We start from the raw sequence: 20,219 nt of genomic DNA, 5'->3' as shown, positions 1-20,219 counted from the left end.
GACCTGTTTTTTTTTTAACTCTTTCCACCCTGTGGGCACTAAGAGGGCCTCTTTTTGCAAGCCCATTATGGGTTCGGCCAGGCCCACAATGGGGCTGCCGGGTGGTGAGGGACGGGGCCCGACATATCTGAATGGACCACCCCCCGAAAAATTCCTGGGGATTCTTTGACCCGTCCGGATTCGAGCCCGGGTCCCCCAGAGCGGTAGGCTACCACCTTGACCGCTTGGCCATCCGTCCGCTAAACTCTTCTTGCCTTTATGTTTGCAAAATCTGCTATCAATTTTCTTGTATCCAAGCTGTCTAAGATTTCATATTCAATTGAAACTACAGCTAAATTACATAGTCTTTGCTGGTGCATTGTTGACCTTAAATAGTTTTTCTATAATTTTTAACTTTGAAAAAGACCTTTCACCAAATGCAACTGTAACCGGCAATGTAAGTAATATTCTTAGTGCTATTGCTATGTTCAGAAATGTTGAAATTAATTAAGTCATTAGTAAAAAGATATTGTAATAGGGTTTGTGGATCATTAGACTGGTTTTCTGGAAAATGCAACTTTAAAGTATGTCTGTTTCACTACTTGAATCGTCTTTAAGCTTCAGATTTAAATCCTAACCAAGTTAAAATATCATTAACTATACTTAGACCCATGTCAGAAGAATTATTAACAAAATAATTGCAATTTGATATGCGATAGAACTGTTCGAATGCGTACAAGTACAAACTGAGAAGGAAGCTCTGTGGGGATTCCGTATTTTCGCCAGTCATGTCAACTTCTGTCATAGAGCACAACTATGGATACTTGGCTTTCGAGCGCTAACGGATGGCTCAACCTGCCGACAGACGTTTCACATTGCATCTTAATTCTGATAAATGCCAATAGAGGCGCTGTTAACGCTATAATATAAATAAGAATATAGTAATTGCACGCCGGACGGAGTTTTTCTCCATGCAAAGACATTTCTTATGCTATAAGTAGGGTGGGTATTATGACAATATGACAATGACTTTATGACATTATGACAATGACTTTTAATATTATGTGACTGATCGCTCGATTTGCCGCCCCCTGGACGTGCACGCCTTGCACGCCTGCTTACGGCGGGCCTGAATGTTTGTAGTGTGGAATGAGGTCTAATATCTTCAAGTAATCTATGTATGCCACTTGCTGATTTCTGTATTGTTTTCATGCTTTTCATAGAAGGAATCTACAAAAACTGTTCTTCGCATCTCATGTGGTTTCTACAACAGTATTTTTGTTGTTCTATCAGAATGCTATGTTGTTCCATATGATATACAGTAGAGCGTCGTTTATCTGAATCAATTGGGGACTGAGGTTGTTCTGATAACTTATTTTTCGGATAACCGATTATGTACAAAAAAAATATCCCCTGGTAAAATTTTCCTCCGTTGCATGTCGCTTCATGTTGAATTTTCGTCGTTGTTAAGCCTAACATAAACTTTTTAAAATAATAATCGTGGTTATTGTATTGTTAAAAATTATTTCTTACAAACAAAATAAATATATTGAAAAATATAAAAACAAAAAAAATTATACTTTAGAAATTGATCTAGTATCAAAAACGTTCCGTTCAGCACAACACACAGTTCTCAGAAAAACACCACACAAAAGTGCCAGTGCTACCAGCTAAAACACACACACACCAACAAAAAAAAATATTGGAGTAGCCCAAGATATAGCTAAAGATTGCAGCGCCAAAGCACTAGCGAAAATTTAAATTTGTATACTGGAATGCTTTCAGTTAGCCGATGTTTCGGATAACCGACTTTCGGATAAATGACGCTCTACTGTATTTTGTTTATGACGCAGAAAGTGAATAATTTTTTACAGTATAAAAAGGCATGCAATTAGTCTTTGCTAGGGTTTTTTTTTTTGTTGTTATTTTTGGGTTTCATGTATGTGATACCCTGTGTAAAATATTTCTGCACATCTTATAGACCCACATGGGCAAATGAGGCTCTTGCTTAATTAAAGTGTTAATTTCTGCTTTTTATTATTATTTTTACGATTTTATTTCCACAATTTTGTGAAAATATGTTTATTAAAAAAATTCAAGATTTGTTTTATATAATATTTATATTATATAATAAAATCGCGGTACAGAACTGCAGTACAGAATAAAAAAGTACAGAACTGCGGCTCCCACACATTTTGCAAAACCTACATTTTGGCTCTTACTGATCTCTTGCTTGCCCACCCCTGTTATAGACAGTTGATTGTGTATAAAATATTTGGCTAGTTTCTGGTCAGGGATGTATATTTTTTGTACCAGAAATTGTGAATGTTTTCTAAATCAAGTGTTTTCTGTGTGTTCTTGTACTGCATTTGGAAGCCATGTATGTTTATTTCAACACAGGATATATCAATAAGCATGTTTTCTTCTCTCTCTCTGATCTAGTTTTATCCATTTATGTATATGATTATAGTTGAATCAAAGAGCAGACCAACAGTCTGCATTTGTATTTCTTTTGGTGCGCCATTGTGCTGTGATTGTGTGGTAGATTTAGTATGCAGTTGTCCGTAGGAAAGTATCTAAGTGTTTGAGAGTAATTTATTTTGTTGTTTTCATAGTGTACAAATTTTGTATTGTTTCAAGTCTTGGTAACATGGCAGTAAGTTTTCATTTGAGATTGTCAATGTATTCCTGTATGTGCAAATTGTGTTGTTCATGTTAAATGAATACACTGACCATTGTCTTTTGGCATTATACTACTTTAATTCAAACAAAAAGATATTTCATTAATGCCATCTTCAGACAATGAAGAATGTATTTAAAATACAAACAAAATTTGAATAAATAGTCAATATACTCCAAAAAAGACTTTGTAAATGAATTATACTTAATGATTTTTTAACAAATTTTCAAAACTTTTAGTTTAAATGCAAATGGAGATATGATGAAAAACAAGATTTTAAACTAATTAGAAAATTCTTGTGAATTCCACAATTCTGCATCTGTAGAATTTTCTAATTGGAATATAGCTGGTATTCCAACAAGGAAAGATTTTAAACATATAAAACAATGTAATTTAAGATATAATGTCTACATATAACAATGTTAAGATCCTGTAATAAGTCTACACTTGAAATCTCAGAACTATAGATGTTCCTTTTTAAAATGTTAAAAACTTAGTTTTTATTTTTAACAGTATCATGTATTCCATATTTAAAAAATAATTGTAACTTTTTACAGTTGCAATATGCAACCATTGAATATATATCTTATCTAAATCTTATCTCATCTGCTGAAAAGTTAAATAAAAACAAATGTTTTCAGCCTTAATTGAAAGAAAAAAACAAAATAGAACAACAAATGAAATAGAGCATTCCAAAATACAAAAATAATTAATAAAAGCATTTAAATATTTGAATTATATTTACACAGATGTGTAATTACAATAATAAAATAAAACTAAAATTAAATGAACTAATACATTATACATAAAAACAAAGAAAAAACTACAAAATGTAGAACATGAATGTAAATGTCCAAATTGATGATTATGGTATGTCAAAAAATATTTTTCAGGATGTAGAGATAAAATCCACATCCTCAGCTGATTTAAATATTTCTAGTAGATCCAATCCTTTCAACTTTGTCATGTTACTTGTAGATTGTATTAGCTGTGCATAATCTAGTCTAGCATCCATTTTTTGAATTAAAACATAAAAAGGCTTTTTATTGTTATTGGTATATCAATGCTCCTTTCGCATGCTTTATAATAAATGGTTTTTGGTTCCTATGTACTTTAAGTTACTGCCAAATTTGTTATTCTTAATTGGAATCATATATATACCTGAAACCTGCATTCTTTCTATTCTATTTTTGTCATTCCTTAATAATTTGTAGAGTAAGGGTTTCTACAGTAGCATATCCCTGTATTCATTACCTTTGCTATCTCCTCATATACTTTGGTTCGTGTTGTAACAGATAACATTAATGTAGCATTGAAGATCATTATGTCATGATTGCACACACCATTAAACCTATTTATATGCAAGTCCCCATGCTTATCCTACTGTATCAGATTATTTTGACTTCTAAAAGAAAGCCAAATGCTTTTATTTGAAATTAAAAAAAATGAATAAACAAATTATTTTAATTATAATCAATTTAAGCAAAAGACTACAGTTTACTGGATAGCATCAATAAAACTTCTAACTCAACAACCAAAAACACCAGCAAAACAAACACACATTTTCATCCATTTTTAAAGGTCATTGTCAGACTGAAGTTCTAATACAGAATCATACAATGAAAATGTTTTTGGTTTTCATCCTGCATTTCCATATTAGAACTCCATGGTTTTCAGTTATAGAGTTAAAAGTTTTACTGTTTAAGTAAGAACATATTTTCTAATTACATGTAAACTAAGCCCAACATGGAGTTACAAACAAGTGATACTGTCAGATTTTAATTGGACTATAATATGGCCATGTTATAGTGGTCCAATTACTATTTGGTGTTATTGTTTGTTTAGGCCAGTGATCCACCTTTTTTTGTGGGCTCAGTGGCTGAGTGGATAAAAAACTACTTATTGGTAAATATTGGTAGAAAGTTATGGGCTTGTATCTGAGCAATAGAGCTGGCTACAAAAGGTTTTCTGGGTTTACTTCTTCTGTCTAACATCTAAATAGGGACCAATTTCCTAGAATAAATTCTTCCTGGACAGATTGCCTTTTATTTTCAAATAGTTCTTAATAAAGAACTTTGTGAAAGTGTTTGGACAAGGTACCTTGTGTTCTTGAAATTAAATTTTATCTATTCAGTCCCTCAATCGTCCATCTTGATTGGTCTGTTTCTCATATAAGCTTTCTGATTGGTCACATACCTGTTTCCATGGGAAATTTGAGATAAACTTGGCTGTGGGAGTGATCTACATCAATGTTCAATTTGACACCAAATTCCAATATCAACCAGAAATGGTTGATCTTAGGACTTACACTGTTTATCAGTTCCTGTCATAGTATAACATTAAATGAAAATATTTGGTCTTTTTTTGGGGTTTTACTAGTTCAAACATTTTTTTAGCAGAAAATTTTAACAAGGGTTTGGACTTTGTCCAAAGCCTCACAAAATCACAAGTTTTATATATATATAATCAATTGGCATAAAAATTACATTGGTATATTATTATAATAATATGCTTAATAATAATAATTAATAAGTTTTTATATTATTATTAAATTAATTAACAATACAGTAATGAGTGTTCCATTTGTTAACAGACTTAACAGCATAAAACATTAATAATAATAATTAAACAATAATAAACAAAACTCCATGAGATTTAAGTTCAATTTAGTAGTTTTTGATCATATTTTAATTGATCTCATGTACCACCAGCTTATGACATTCCATAACTTGTTGACTACTTCCATATTATAATGGTATATCTATTTTGCATCTGTACATAATTTTATTTTTATTATATTTTATGTATTGCCTTAGTTCATAATCATTTGCATGGTCACAGTGCATTTCTTATTTTTTTTAACTACTTTGCTTCACAGATTACATTAATATTTACCATATACTGAATCAGCTTTGTCCTTACTAAAGTATACTAGAAGTCTTTTAAAAGTATGAGAAATAGCTATTCTGTTAAAAAAAAACTAGAAATTTTAGCTTGGCATAAAACCAATGGTAACTTACTGTATAAAACTTCCAGAATTCAAGATTAACAAGAAAGAACTACAAAAATGGATTGCTACTGAATTGCTAACTTCAACAATAATCAAGGCCAAGCAAAGAAGCAAAGCATTGGAAGAGGAAAGAAATCACTTTCAGAAGAGTTGGATGAAGAAGAATTGTTTGAATTCTTTGAGAAAATGATCTGAAAGAAATTGTTTCCAATGTTCTTATGTAAGTAAAAGCAAAATCGAGGAACAGATCAGCTTAAAAAGTTTCAAGGTGTTTGACTAGTTCATCATCAGAAGGAGAAAACAGTATGTCGTCATATGTGTCAACACATGAAGCCATAAAAGATATGAATATTTGGATGATAAAATTGAATCATTTTATCAAGTCATCAAAGCATTATAATATCTGAAAAATGCACCACACTATGGTGTGGTTTGACTGTCAGCAAGGAAGACAAACCTAAAAGATGATAATACCATTAGAATTACAAAAGCTGGATTTGCAAAAAAATGGGGATTCACTCTTGTACTTTATGATTGTCTTGTGTTTTCAAAGAGTTGTCTGGAAGGATTTCACCTAAAATTTTTGCATCTCTACACATTTTGAAAAATGTGTAGAGATGGTGTCAAGCCTGAATGTGTATATTATGACAGTGAAAAATATGCAGCAGTGGATCAGAAGGATTTGGAGTTAGAATGGCATACACAATTGCTCTGGAAAATTATGTTGTTATGTTTTGTTAAAATTCTTGGGAAAACAAAACTCTGTCCCAAATTATCCCATTTATATCATCTTCAATACTTTCACATATTAATCACTCAAAAGCAATTTAAAAGCAAAAAAGATTTTATAAATACATAAAATGTTAATTGAAAGTAATTGCAGACTTCAAGTCTTATTCCAATTTATTATTGCTTTCTACAACTACATAAATGAATAATTTATTTAATAATTATAAATACCCAGCCATTTTATCTTAGGCCATATAATATATTAATTTCCCCATACATATCCTGGAAAATGACATGAACAATAATTTAAATTACAGATTTTAAGTTTTTTTTAAATATTGTTGTTTTTTATCTTTATCCAATAATTTATCAATATAATCATATGTTGAAAATAAACATGAAATCTATGCAAAGTTTTCATCAATTTTCAAGAATATGTTCGCAACACTAGTATACTTATATTCACAAGCTAGCTTAGTTTCCTCTTTACATCTGAATACCTTAACAGCTATAATCACTAACCAAATCTCAAAATGAGATTAACATACTCTGAGGTTCAACCAATCTGAGTTTTGTATCATAATTTTGTATTCACCACATTTATTTGATTAAGGTTAACCAATTCTCATGAAGTTAAAGAATTTCTAGAATCAATTAATGTGTTGGTCAAAACATATTACAAGATTTTGCCATTTATTGGTATTTGCCATGCACAAATAAACATGTGCTTTGTTTAATAACCATAACTATTCTGGTATGGCAATTTTAGCAATTTCAATATGGAAAATTTTTAAAAATTACTACTTTATTAAATATTATTATTAAAACTGATTCAAAAATACAAGATCATCATAGTAAACAAAAAAAGCAAATGTCATAACTAATAATTAATGATGACTAACTCTGGTAATAGATTATTTTTGTTATTTTTAAAGGAAAGTGTATGATAGTTTCTTACATAAACAATTAACCAAATCTCTGTTTAATTTAGGGTCCTCAAAATGGTCAATAAGGCATTTTCAGGGGTTAATTCAATAAAAATTGTTGGTTTAATGGTTTTTTTTTAATTCTTTGACCTGTAGACACAAAGAGCTGTGCAATGGGTTATGTACTGTATATAAAAGTCTCATATATACATACTCAGGCCATGAAGATAAATGAAAATTTAAACTAAATTACAGTAGAGCGTCGTTTATCCGAATCAACTGGGGACTGGGGTGGTTCGGATAACTTATTTTTCGGATAATGAATCATGTACGAAAAAATATATTAATTTATCCCATGCTGAAATTGTTAAATTTTCGTCGATGTTAAGCCTAACGAAGACTATTGTATCATTAAAAATTATTTTTTTATTTTGTACAAACAAAATAAATATATTGAAAAATATAAAAACAATAAAAAATTATACTTCAGATGTTAATTTAGTATCAAAAACGTAAAATATTTGAGTAGCCCAAGAAATAGCCGAAGATTGCAGCGCCACAGCAATAGAAAAAATTTAAATTTGCCAACTGGAATGCTTTCGGATAAAAGACGTTTCGGATAACCAGCTTTCGGATAAATGACGCTCTACTGTAATTATTTATGTGAAAAATAATTTTAAATTAAAAACACTTTGTTCCAGAAATTATTATAAATTCTATTTTTAAGTTACTCCAAAAATTATTTTAAACTAAACACAATTTTTTGGGATATAATTTAAACTTAATTTAAAATTATTTTTTGAATAAATCAAACTAAATATTTAATTTGTTTAAGAAATGATTTAAACTGCTTTGTATTTTATACAAAAAAATAATTTTAGACTGTAGACATAGTTTATTCGTAAAACCTTGTTTGATTAATTTATCCATTTTGTTCTGCATTTCATATACTTGAAGATGTCCATTATATACAGATAAAAACATTAGTAAAAATTAGTAATTTGAAGTATGCTGGTATAGTAGGTGTCTTATATGTGTTTAAACGAAAGTTTTTTCAAACAACAAATTTATTCATTTTGATGCTGCATAGAAATGTGAAGGGAGAAATTGTCTTTTCCAAATTTTATTGAAATATCATTTATCATATATTTGTCTTTTGATGAAGAAAATTTATTTACTCATCTCATATCTGCATTTCCATAACCTTTAAACAGTTACTGCTGAATTTATTAAAATTAATTTTATTACTTTTCTATAGAAATAAAAAGAGTTATTTATATTGACAGTGTAACATTGAACAATCAACTATATGCCATTAAGTTACAAGGTCACATCTGACTGCAACAGACAAATTGTTTATTTTACAAAATTCCAATGTAAAAAAAAAATATATATATATATATAAATATGAATGTATATAAAAAGTACATCAGGTACTTTTTTGTTTGTTTGTTTCTTCAAAATGACTCTAATTTTCATTTTGATTTATTTTGAAAAAATGAGTCAAATTCAAAGCTCAGATTGATTATACAGCCAGCAGGTTGATAAATACTTAATAAAATAACCTTTAATTAAGCTACTATATATTATGGCAAATATTGCCATGGTACTGTACATAAACATTTGTGCTATTCTGAGATGAGACAAAGGTTATAAGATTATATACAGACATTATCTGGTAAAGTTTCTTACTTAGAGTTTATATTACACTAATGCCACGTGATTTCCAGTACAGCTTTAACAGATTATACAGTTGAAAAAATTTTTGAAGGTATAATTCATGAATCATCACTAAAAAAACAATAAATCAATGTTTATCTGAACATGACATTTATTTAATTTAAACAGCCTGTTTCGCAAATATATCTATTTCATGGAACAAGACATACTTAGATGTAACATGATTAGTCACACAGCATGATCACATGTATCTCTGATACAGTACAGCTTGCATAGCACCTGTCCATAATGCAAGCAACCATATCATATTATATGATAGACAAACTGGCAAAATACAAGACCAATTTCTCTCAATTTGGTAAACATTTAAATTTAATTAAAATGACTACATTCCAATGCATTCAGCCATTGAATTTCATGTTACGAAAGATAAAAATATCCAAAATATTAATTCCAAAATTATCAAGTGTTCTTATTTAAGTGATTTATTCTGTATAAAATCATATTTAACACTTTCTACATTACATTTAAATATTCTATATAATCTCAATAGCTTTTAGAAAAATTACAAATTTTGTTACTTTAACGAAATAGTGTTTATTCTCTTGATTTTAATGATGTTAAACTTATTATATTTAAATTTGTGATTTAATTTATCTTTCTCATAAATCATATTAATGCCATATATGAGCATGTCCTTAAATTCAATATTTTTTAAAAGTACCTTAAAAAAACAATATTAAAATATTGTCAATTATTCAGTTTAAACTGATTTTTACATCAAGTTCATCAATACTTTGATAAGTGTTGCACTTTTAGAAAAATAAAATATCAGTGATTTACTGTATTAGTGAATGTATGCTTTGAACAAATATATTATTGGCATATATATTTAAAATATACTGTTTTTTTATGTAGAATGCCATCATTTGAGTAACCATTAGTGATCATATTGGTATAAGATCTTTTTCATTCAATCCTAGATATTTTTTTATATTAGTACAATCATAACATAAAAGTTTGTTAAAATAATTCAGAAAAGTATAATTATACTACAAAAAATAGATGTGAAAGGTGACAAACAATTTTTTTATATATTCATAAAACTCATTATTATAATAAACAATGACAAACAATGTTTTCATTATATTTTGTTGATAATGATTGATATATCATCCTCATCTGTTAAATAGAGCAATAAATTAAATATCAATTTATAAACAGCTGCTTCCTTTTATTTTTATGTGTTATTCAATTAAAACATATCATTACCTATTTAACCCAAAAATAGTTATTAATAAATACATGAATCATTATTAATCTTGTTTTTAAAAATATCTCTAGCTTTATGTAAATGTAAAAGTGAATTGTACTTGTAAATAAAATACAGATCTACATAATTGCATGCTTTGTAATTAATGTAATTTACAATTTACATTTAATCTACAATATAATATATTTTTATAATTAAAATTAATTTTTAAAATTTATCTNAATAGTTACATAATATTGAAAGCTAATCATGAAAATGGTAAAATGGTAATTATGATGGAAGTTTCACATACGCAATGTATTCATATATTCCTACATGATCCTCAAAAATATCAAAAACTTCCAGTTAAAGACCAGTCAAGATTGCAAAGGACTGCTTTAATCTTAATACATTGAGTTCAAGAATGCACACTACTTGTGACAATATTACTGTAAGTATTATGTCAATTAACAATTAAAGAATTAAAAGCTGAATGTACAGTACATATAACAATAAGTTTTTGCAAAGTGAATATTTCAATACTAAAAATGCAAACTAAATATTTCCAGATTTGTTTTAGCTAACATAATGCTATATTTTTTAATCAAATCATTTATGAAATTTTGACTAGAGTATATACTACTGTAATTTCATAAGTGTCTTAATAACTAAAATTAATTTCAATTTAATTAATAATTTGGAATTATTTACAACTTATTAACCCAAAATTTGACAATTACATCGTATAATCAGCATATAAATTTCACGCTTCGGTTTGTATATTTTCAAACATTTAAATCTTTAAAATTGAAAACAAATATTTTAATGGTTTGAAATTCATAAATTTTTTTTAATACTGTACTGCAATAGTTTTTGGTACAATCTCCCTGAATATTTAATGTGATTTTTAAATGACATTTTATATAATTATTATATCAACTTTTATAGTTTAAATCAGTGTTTTTTAACCACCAGTCCACGAAAAAATTTCAACAATCCACAGAAAAATATTTGACCATACCGAAGATGGCGTAATTGATTACGGGTGTCATCTAAACATTAATCTAGAGCCACTCTATGTACCTTGTTACGTACAGTAACTCTAGATAAGTGTAAATACGCATAATGCATATTTGCTTATAATTACTCGAGCCGCGTAAAATTATCCGCGGCGAGAAAAGGGTTGAAAAACACCGTTTTAAATCACACATTGTAGAAACAACTCAACCATAAAAAAAATATAATAAAATTAAATAAATCTTGCTATCAACCCTTTTTTTCAGCCTGAAAAAATTTAATCTAAAGTAACAAAACTGAGATATGTTTGTTTACTGGAACTAAGATACTACCTTCTGTTATGTAAACAAACATTGGAGATTTAAAAATAACGAGAATGGAATTATGAAGAATCATATATAATCAGCATTTAATGATATTATTGTCAATGTCCGAAACGGCAAGAGCGTCGGACTCGATGTTAGGTTACTAATCAAAGCAGAAGAGACATCGTCCGAGTAATCCCCGCCTTTCCCAACAACCAATATGGCCGTCGGGGTGAATGGCGACGTAGCAACCACTTCCCCTTTCCTCCCCCCCTCCTTAGCAACCGAAAGCGGTGTTCGGAATAATCTTTCCGCAGTACGCATCTTCTCGGCTCTATCCCGGATAATTTCCGATGAAATTAGATTTGTAAAGTGTCCGAGATTGTTTAAGAACACTTAAGATAGGACGGCGAGCGGTGGCAGTGGCCGAAATGTCGTATTCGACATCCTGTATACTAAAAAATTCCAAACATCTAAAGAGGCCCATTAGGGTTGGCATACCAGTCATTAGGCTTACCTGTCCCGAGGATCTATCCATGTTGTTTTCTGATTGATATGATCGATGAAATATATTTTACCGTCGTAATCCCTGCCGATATCCCAACCTTCTGGCAATGGGATCTCTCCATTGCGCCTTTTAGGCATAGTTCGTTCGCAGAGAGTTCCCGACATCCAAACTACACTTGACCAAAGTCCGCCATCTTGAATACCTCATTTGCATAGGAATGAGTGACGTCATCGGGCAACCATCCGGAATCATCCAATGGAAAGGAATCGCTTTGGGATAAGCACTGACCAATCGCGACGAACTGAATGGAATGTGGACGATCTCGGTCCGAAACTGCATTGACGTCTTGTTTTTAGTTTCCGCTTAAATCTTTTACGTAAACTTTCTCTTGACTTACGTGTTAAATGTTTCTTAATTCGAAAATATGTAAATAATTAAAAAGAATATTCTGAGTAGTAAAGAAGTTTTAATGTATTAGAACATAGTTTTATCGGTATATCAGTCAAACATCTGTATTTTTTTAAATCAATTTAGTTAAACTGTAATAAAAAACTGTTCATTATATATAAAAAAGTTTATTTTATTTTTTTATTAAATTTTCAACTCAATGCAAAGGAAGTTTTTCTTTTTTGTTTTAATTTAAAAATCTTTCAATTGATAAGAGTTAAATAAAAGTTTATTTTATTTTTTTAAATATTTTTCAGCACTTAATGCATGTTTTGGGACTTAATGCTAAGGTTGGCCTTTACTTCTCAAAGAATCTATCTTTGATCATGAACATTGAAGATATTTATGTTACTTACTCTAAATTTATTTTTCAGTACGTTTCTTTTAAACCTATAACACATTGAACTGTTCAATGACTCCTGTTAACAATCTTTTTTATCTCACAATGATGAAGCATTAGTTCCCTTTCATATTGAGAAGATTGACTTCTGTGATGCCCTGCAATAAAAATAAAAAGAAACTTCACTAAAATTACTTCTTGACTTTCAGTAAACACTGATGATTGAAAGTGTATAATAACTATAAAGATATGCAAATTAGACAATGAAGAGCTGCAAGTGTATGTGTTTTATTTTGATGTTATTTATGAGATTTTGAAATTCAATTGTTAATTTAAATTTATAAAAATTAAAAATTAAAATTTATTCTTTTGTAATATTATTGTTTTAATACTTTTATTTTAAAATAAAATGAATTTAGTTAAAGTTTAAGGTTAAGTATTTTTTTTTAAGTAGGAAGAAACATTCAACATCTTAGGTATGACTTTCATTTTGAGTCACTATTTATATTTTTTAATTTCAGATTGCAAAATTAATTGGTATAGTAGAGGTGGGTAGTTCTTGTATGAAACAATTACAAGTTGGCAAAAGTTATATTGGAAAAATTAAGTTCCATCTTTCTTCAGGTAAAATTAGTATAAATTTATAATTAAGAATATTTACTTACTTAAAAACAGTTGATATACAGGATCATATCCTCTTGCAAGGGCACTCACTACAGAATACATCTGTACAAATTTAACATAAAAAAATTATTTACATTATATGAAATTTTAAAAAATTTTATAAAGAATTTATTTTATAAATGAAAAAAATTTAAATCTGTCCCATATATTATTTAGTAATGGTCACATGTGTGTTCTGTTTTTAATTTTCTAGTGAAATGTATGTAATAAAATGTGCCAGTATATCCATAAATACTTAACATTGTTTTAAAAATATTGAATATTCTTTTTTGTGTTAGGCTCAAAGAATGAAAATGCTCATTGAGCAAAAAAACGGCTACAGCACGTTGTGGTCTCTAAATCATCCACAACATGTGGCTGTTTTTACAGGTGCCACAATGCAATGTGACTAACTCAAAAAGACCACAAAGTGAAATTTGCATCGTGGCTTTCATGATATTTGACCACTACACATTTCAGTGATTAAGAAAAGCCATAATGCATTCTGAACGTTAGCTAATGCAACCACAATAGAGGGTGATACAATGCACTGTGGTTTGTTACTTTAAAATATGGGTTTTAGCCTCTAAACATTTTTATTTACAATTTTTATGCTGAACAACATTATTTGTACAAGTTTATCTATAAATTTAATTTTCATACTTAAAAAAGTTTCAAAGAAATAAAATATATGGAGAAAAATACACATTTGGATTTTTTGGTTTGCTTAAAAATGCTAAATTGCAAATCAAGCATCTACTATGTGTACTAGTAGGTGCTTGATGTACTCTACACAATGACATGAAAATCAGCTGCTAAAGTTAAAAACCACTGTGTAATGAATTTATTATGGTTAAAAGCCACCACAAGTTCTGGGATGTTAACTAATAATGAAGTGATGATAAGAAAATAAAATTTTCTTTTTCATTATGATTTATATATCTTCAATTATCTTATATAAGTAGGTAACAAAATTATTCACCACATACAGAAATGTAACTTGGTTACTTTTCAACAACATTTAATCATTCATGAAAATCTCTTGTGGTGCTTGAGATGTGTCAAACAACTAATTTACTAAACTAATTTGTGAGGAACTTTTATTAATAAATCAGTCTTTCTTATGAGAATCAAGAATGTTGCAGAGTTATTTATTTTTACAAGAACTATTACCATAATATTTTGAGTTGCATTTTATGTTCTTTGAGTGACATTTGCATTTTTATCAATACAGTATCTTTTATAGTGACACGTTTTAAACCCTTGCTTACTTCCAGATTAACCTTAACATGGATGCTGAGTAAAGTGTTAATGAAGTTGAGGGTATGTCCTGAATGTTTATAAAGTTACTCTCAGAAATTGTAAACTCATTACGAGCATAAAGTTGATCAAGAAGGCCTTCCTTGTTTCCTAACTGGTGAGACCTGATGGATTAATACTCATAACAACAGCTAAAACATTTCAGGGAGCTGCACGTCCTCTATTAAAATCAGGCACATTAACTAAAATATTTGAACCAATTTCAACTGTATGAAATTTTGAGTTGGATAATGAAATCATTTTATATACCTGTTTCTCTAGGCCAGTTTTGGCATATTCTCTCTTAGCATTGATGCTGTTCTTTCTTAAACAGAACTTACAAGTAACAAGTCCCTCATTCTCATTGCTTTCTCTGCAGATAACGTAAACATATTCATGGCACACTGAACACATGAGCTCCTGAGGTTTCATTTTAATTTGTGGTCTTTTTGAGTTAGTCACAATGCCATTGTGGCATTTGTTTTGCTCAATGAGTGTTTTCGATCTTTGAGACTAACATATATATTGTCTACTTGGAACTTGTTTATTAATAGGACTTATTGTAATGGTGAAGTTTCTGATTAGAAAAGAGAGATCTTAGTCAAAAAACAAAACATCTTTATTTTCACAGGATATTTTGCTAAACAATAAAGTTAAATAAAGAAACAGTAGAGCATCAATTATCCGACTCAATTGGGGACTGGGATTGATCAGATAACTGAAAAAACGAATAACCAAAAAGTATGAAAAAATACATTATTAGTATAGTATGTTAGTATATCCCATTTAATTAGTATATTATTATATTGCTATTAACCTACTTTACATTGAATTTTCATTGATGTTAAGCCTAACAAAATTTTTTAAAAATAATAATTGTTGCTATTGTATCGTTAAAAATTATTTTAAAATTATTTTATTGTTCACAAAACAAACAACCACTTATAATTAGAAAATTAAGCCTCATTTAAATAGTGGCCTCACTTTCATGGTTGAGCCAGTGTTGCCAGCTAAAACATGCAAAAATTTAACAAAAATAATATTAAAGTAGCCNAAACTTGTGCTAAAACTCATATCAATTCTGTTTTCAAAATTATTACTGTATTTAATTTTTATTAATCTTTAAGATTATTCTGTGACGTCAGCTGGAATATCGCGATATTTTCGTTTCGGTTTGCTAATCTGATATTTCTATATCCAATTTAAATTGCATTTATCACAAATGGTAATGCGCATCATGATCGTATCTGAGCGCCGTTGCGGTTCTCAAATATGCGTGAACGTTCTTGAGATTAATTGAGGATGTTGCAACTGTCTGGTCGTGTGGTATACATTGATCCACCCTTTTATTTTCCTATTGGTTCTTGCATAATATCAATTTGTAAAGGTCGTTGTACCCAAAAACTCAAGTAAATTCTTAAAATTTCATAGGTATTTATTTAAGTAAATACCAATATAGGAAATATTAAATTTTCATTATTAAAAACTAATATAGGATGTTACTTTAGAAATTTAAAAAGTGTTTTTTTTTAATTTGTTTTCAGTAAGGTTAAATATAGAAACTTTGGTCTGGTTGCTACATAGTAAGGAATTTCTTTTTATTACAGTAAGTGATTCAAATCTAAATCTGTTTCATTTTTCTTTTAACTCTATTTCCACATATGCACTAAGGTAGAGACAATCGAAAAGTATTAGTACAAAACTACCCTGTGTGAAAGCTATGAATTGGTACTGTCTAATATAAGCGTGCCTCAATTCCACACCACCATCCGAATGATGATGTGAATATACGCAATTAATACATAAAAATTTTTCCAAACTGGCGGTAATTGTTTAACTAGTTTGATTCCACCCTTCAAAGCTGGCATATCTCTAACATGAATCATCCAGTGAAACACCCAATAATACGAAGGATAAAAGTCTGGTACATGTGCATAAAATCAGATAATAAAAAAAAACACCGACTGGCTATTACGAGATTCATCCGCAATCATTAATTCCTCTTACCTAACTTTAACTAACGATATATGGGCCAAGGCAGGTCCAAAAATGGCTAAACGGGACATTGAACGGAACAAAAATGGCTATGTAGGACGTAGTGGAAAGCAGAATAACCTCACTTCTACCTATTAGGCGACCTTGATTTCACTTTGCTAGTCGTGTTTCCCCTTTCCTTCTTCAATAAGGTAATGCTTGTTCGAAGCGAGTGCGGAATTAGGCTGACTAATGTATAAAAAATTATCACTTCCATTATAGAATAATACAGTATATCAGTTTTATTAAACAGGTGATATTGTTTAGCGATGAAAAATTCCGCATAATAGCCTAAATAGAATGTAGAGTAGGTCTTTTTATGTAATATACTCTAAATATTTTTAGGTGCAATTATTTTTCTTTCGTAACTTGTTAATATTATTAAACGTTATCGTCAACAAAATAATGTTTTTTTTTTTCTTTCGCGATCTTGTTTAATTACAGATGAGAAGAGAGAAAATAAACAAATATTAGCTTAATCTAGATTAATTACAAGTATAACAGAAAATGAGTTATTCTGTCTCATTAACGGGCACTGATGATTATTATTAAGAAGCTAATAAATGTCAATAATAATTATGTATACGATGAGGATTAAAATTTTCAGCAAGATCTATGACTCACAACATAATAATATCTATAATTGATCGTTAAGTTAATCGCGTTAGATAAATGTATTATTAATACATATATTTTAAGTGATAATTTTTTCTCACGTTCATTTTTTTATCTTTAGTATAATAAAATATTTAATCACAAAGTCTATAACTTTAATATCAATCTACCATTTTAAATTATTATTAATTAAATTACAAAAAAAAGAAGAAAAAAACGTGAATCTATTCCTTATAATGTGTCACATGTAACAGGAGAGTTTGTTCAGAGTTATTGTTTACCAACAAGAATTGCACCCCTAGGCATTTTGTTATCAACAATGTCCTCAAGTTCAAGAGGGCAATGTTGATAACAACCTTCGACAACACATACAGTACATACACATATACACACACAAAAAAAAATCAATTTTCTTGCTATTTTCAATTCAAAACTTCAATTTATAATTTATAATTTTTTTTATATTTTATTTTAAATAAAAAGTTTTAATATTCAATTCATATTCACTTAATCATAAAAAAGTGATAATATTAAGCTTAATTTATACTCACAAGTCAGTATTTTATTTGTTTTCCTATATCAAATTAATAATTTTTTTTATTCGATAATAACATAAGTTATCCAATAAATTATAATAATGAACTAATAATTTAATAGCTATTTTTTTAAATTTATTATGTGATGAATAAATGTAAATATGCATAAATAAGAAAATTTTAAATGAGTTTGTTTTAAATTCTATAGCTTAATTAGGTTTTGTCGCCATCTGTTATCGTGAATATAAACTACATTAGCGTTAAAATAATTTTATATTATTAATAGAATTACAAGTCACCGACTTTCCGATGTAATGCATATCTAAAATTCGAACGATAAAGTTGTTATAAAATGTCGTATTAAAATACAAAACTTTTATTTTCCAATTAGAACCTTTTAAAACCATAAATTAAACAGAAAATAGAAGACAAAATTCATTTCTACGAATAATTTTGATGTTACTGAAGCCAAAACTGACAAAAAGTGCCATTACACAATAACTCGGAATTTTGTTTGTCGCCTGAAATGTACAAAAGTGAAAATTTGGCGTACGAAAACCGAGTTAGGTCGCATTCAGACAGGCTTTTATTACGTTACATTATATCTGGCCAATCAAAGAAGGCGTTATTTAAAACGTTAGAAATGACGCCTTCTTTGATTAGACAAACGTAACATGACGTAAGAAAAGCCTTAAAAATTAGTGTTATGTACAAATAACTTGTGCAAAAGCCGAGAACCACCTGTAATTAATATTACAATTAAAATTAATATAATATAATATAATTAATTTAAAAAATCATAAATATAAAATATTAAAAATAAAAATATATATTAAAAAATATTTTTAAAAATTATAAAAATTATGTAATGTTCACTATACTGAAAATTTTAGTATCACTTTTATGTATTTTTTCTAGTAAATTAGTTATATTAAATAAATATTTGTAAATTTTGATTGTTCCTTCAATATATTTATATGAAATAAAATAAAAAAATATATTAAAATACTGTACATAAATAAAATTTACTGAAGCTACAAAATTGTCTTCGTGTTCTTTTGTTATAAAATAATTAAAATTCCAGGATATAAAATGATTATGTAAGTTAATAATTATGTTTTACATTTTTTTTATAATTAAAACAATTAAACTATTAAGATAATGTTTATATATTTATACAGTATTAAGTTATACAAAAATTTTGTAATAATTTATATTTATTATTTTAAAAAGTTAATTATAGAAGTCTATAATAATAGCTATGAATTTAATAAATAATAATAATACTGTAATACAAAAGTTTAAATTTGATGATATAATCCTTTCAATACATATGCATGGATTCAAATGGTTAATGGATCATAATAAATTTGAATTTAGTACAGAAATGTTTACATTATATTTTAATTAACATGCTACAAAAATGTTTTTCTAACATAATTATATTTCTTCGAAATTTTAATATTAAATATCTTCAATTAAATTTAGATTATACTTTCTACAGTTTCCAGTAAGCTTTAGACTTGTGCTAAAACTCATATCAATTCTGTTTTCAAAATTATTACTGTATTTAATTTTTATTAATCTTTAAGATTATTCTGTGACGTCAGCTGGAATATCGCGATATTTTCGTTTCGGTTTGCTAATCTGATATTTCTATATCCAATTTAAATTGCATTTATCACAAATGGTAATGCGCATCATGATCGTATCTGAGCGCCGTTGCGGTTCTCAAATATGCGTGAACGTTCTTGAGATTAATTGAGGATGTTGCAACTGTCTGGTCGTGTGGTATACATTGATCCACCCTTTTATTTTCCTATTGGTTCTTGCATAATATCAATTTGTAAAGGTCGTTGTACCCAAAAACTCAAGTAAATTCTTAAAATTTCATAGGTATTTATTTAAGTAAATACCAATATAGGAAATATTAAATTTTCATTATTAAAAACTAATATAGGATGTTACTTTAGAAATTTAAAAAGTGTTTTTTTTTAATTTGTTTTCAGTAAGGTTAAATATAGAAACTTTGGTCTGGTTGCTACATAGTAAGGAATTTCTTTTTATTACAGTAAGTGATTCAAATCTAAATCTGTTTCATTTTTCTTTTAACTCTATTTCCACATATGCACTAAGGTAGAGACAATCGAAAAGTATTAGTACAAAACTACCCTGTGTGAAAGCTATGAATTGGTACTG

At 28.3% G+C, this 20,219-nt stretch overlaps 2 protein-coding genes across 6 annotated transcripts in view; one reads left to right on the top strand and one right to left on the bottom strand.

Annotated features, from left to right (window-relative positions):
* The window catches only part of LOC111613603 (protein kibra-like), a 78,770-nt gene extending 66,374 nt beyond the window's left edge, over positions 1-12,396 (bottom strand). For 3 of the 4 annotated variants that reach the window (XM_023354957.1, XM_023354964.1, XM_023354973.1), the window contains exon 1: positions 12,096-12,395. In XM_023354957.1, coding sequence (XP_023210725.1) covers positions 12,096-12,250 — 155 coding nt within the window. In that variant the 5' untranslated portion in view covers positions 12,251-12,395. Of the gene's footprint in view, positions 1-12,095 lie in introns of all 4 variants that reach the window. The other variant, XM_023354981.1, reaches the window with a different exon arrangement.
* Positions 12,397-13,374: 978 nt separating this feature from the next.
* Positions 13,375-20,219, top strand: part of LOC111613633 (deoxycytidylate deaminase-like) — a 94,477-nt gene continuing 87,632 nt past the window's right edge. For both annotated transcript variants that reach the window (XM_023354989.1, XM_023354997.1), the window contains exon 1: positions 13,375-13,497. In XM_023354989.1, the coding sequence (XP_023210757.1) occupies positions 13,437-13,497 (61 nt within the window). In that variant the 5' untranslated portion in view covers positions 13,375-13,436. The remainder of the gene's footprint in view (positions 13,498-20,219) is intronic.

Source organism: Centruroides sculpturatus, unplaced genomic scaffold (genome assembly GCF_000671375.1).
Source record: "Centruroides sculpturatus isolate CEXI.00-Female unplaced genomic scaffold, Cexi_2.0 scaffold2, whole genome shotgun sequence".
Taxonomy (NCBI): domain Eukaryota; kingdom Metazoa; phylum Arthropoda; class Arachnida; order Scorpiones; family Buthidae; genus Centruroides; species Centruroides sculpturatus.
This window is presented reverse-complemented; position numbering and strand designations above follow the sequence as displayed.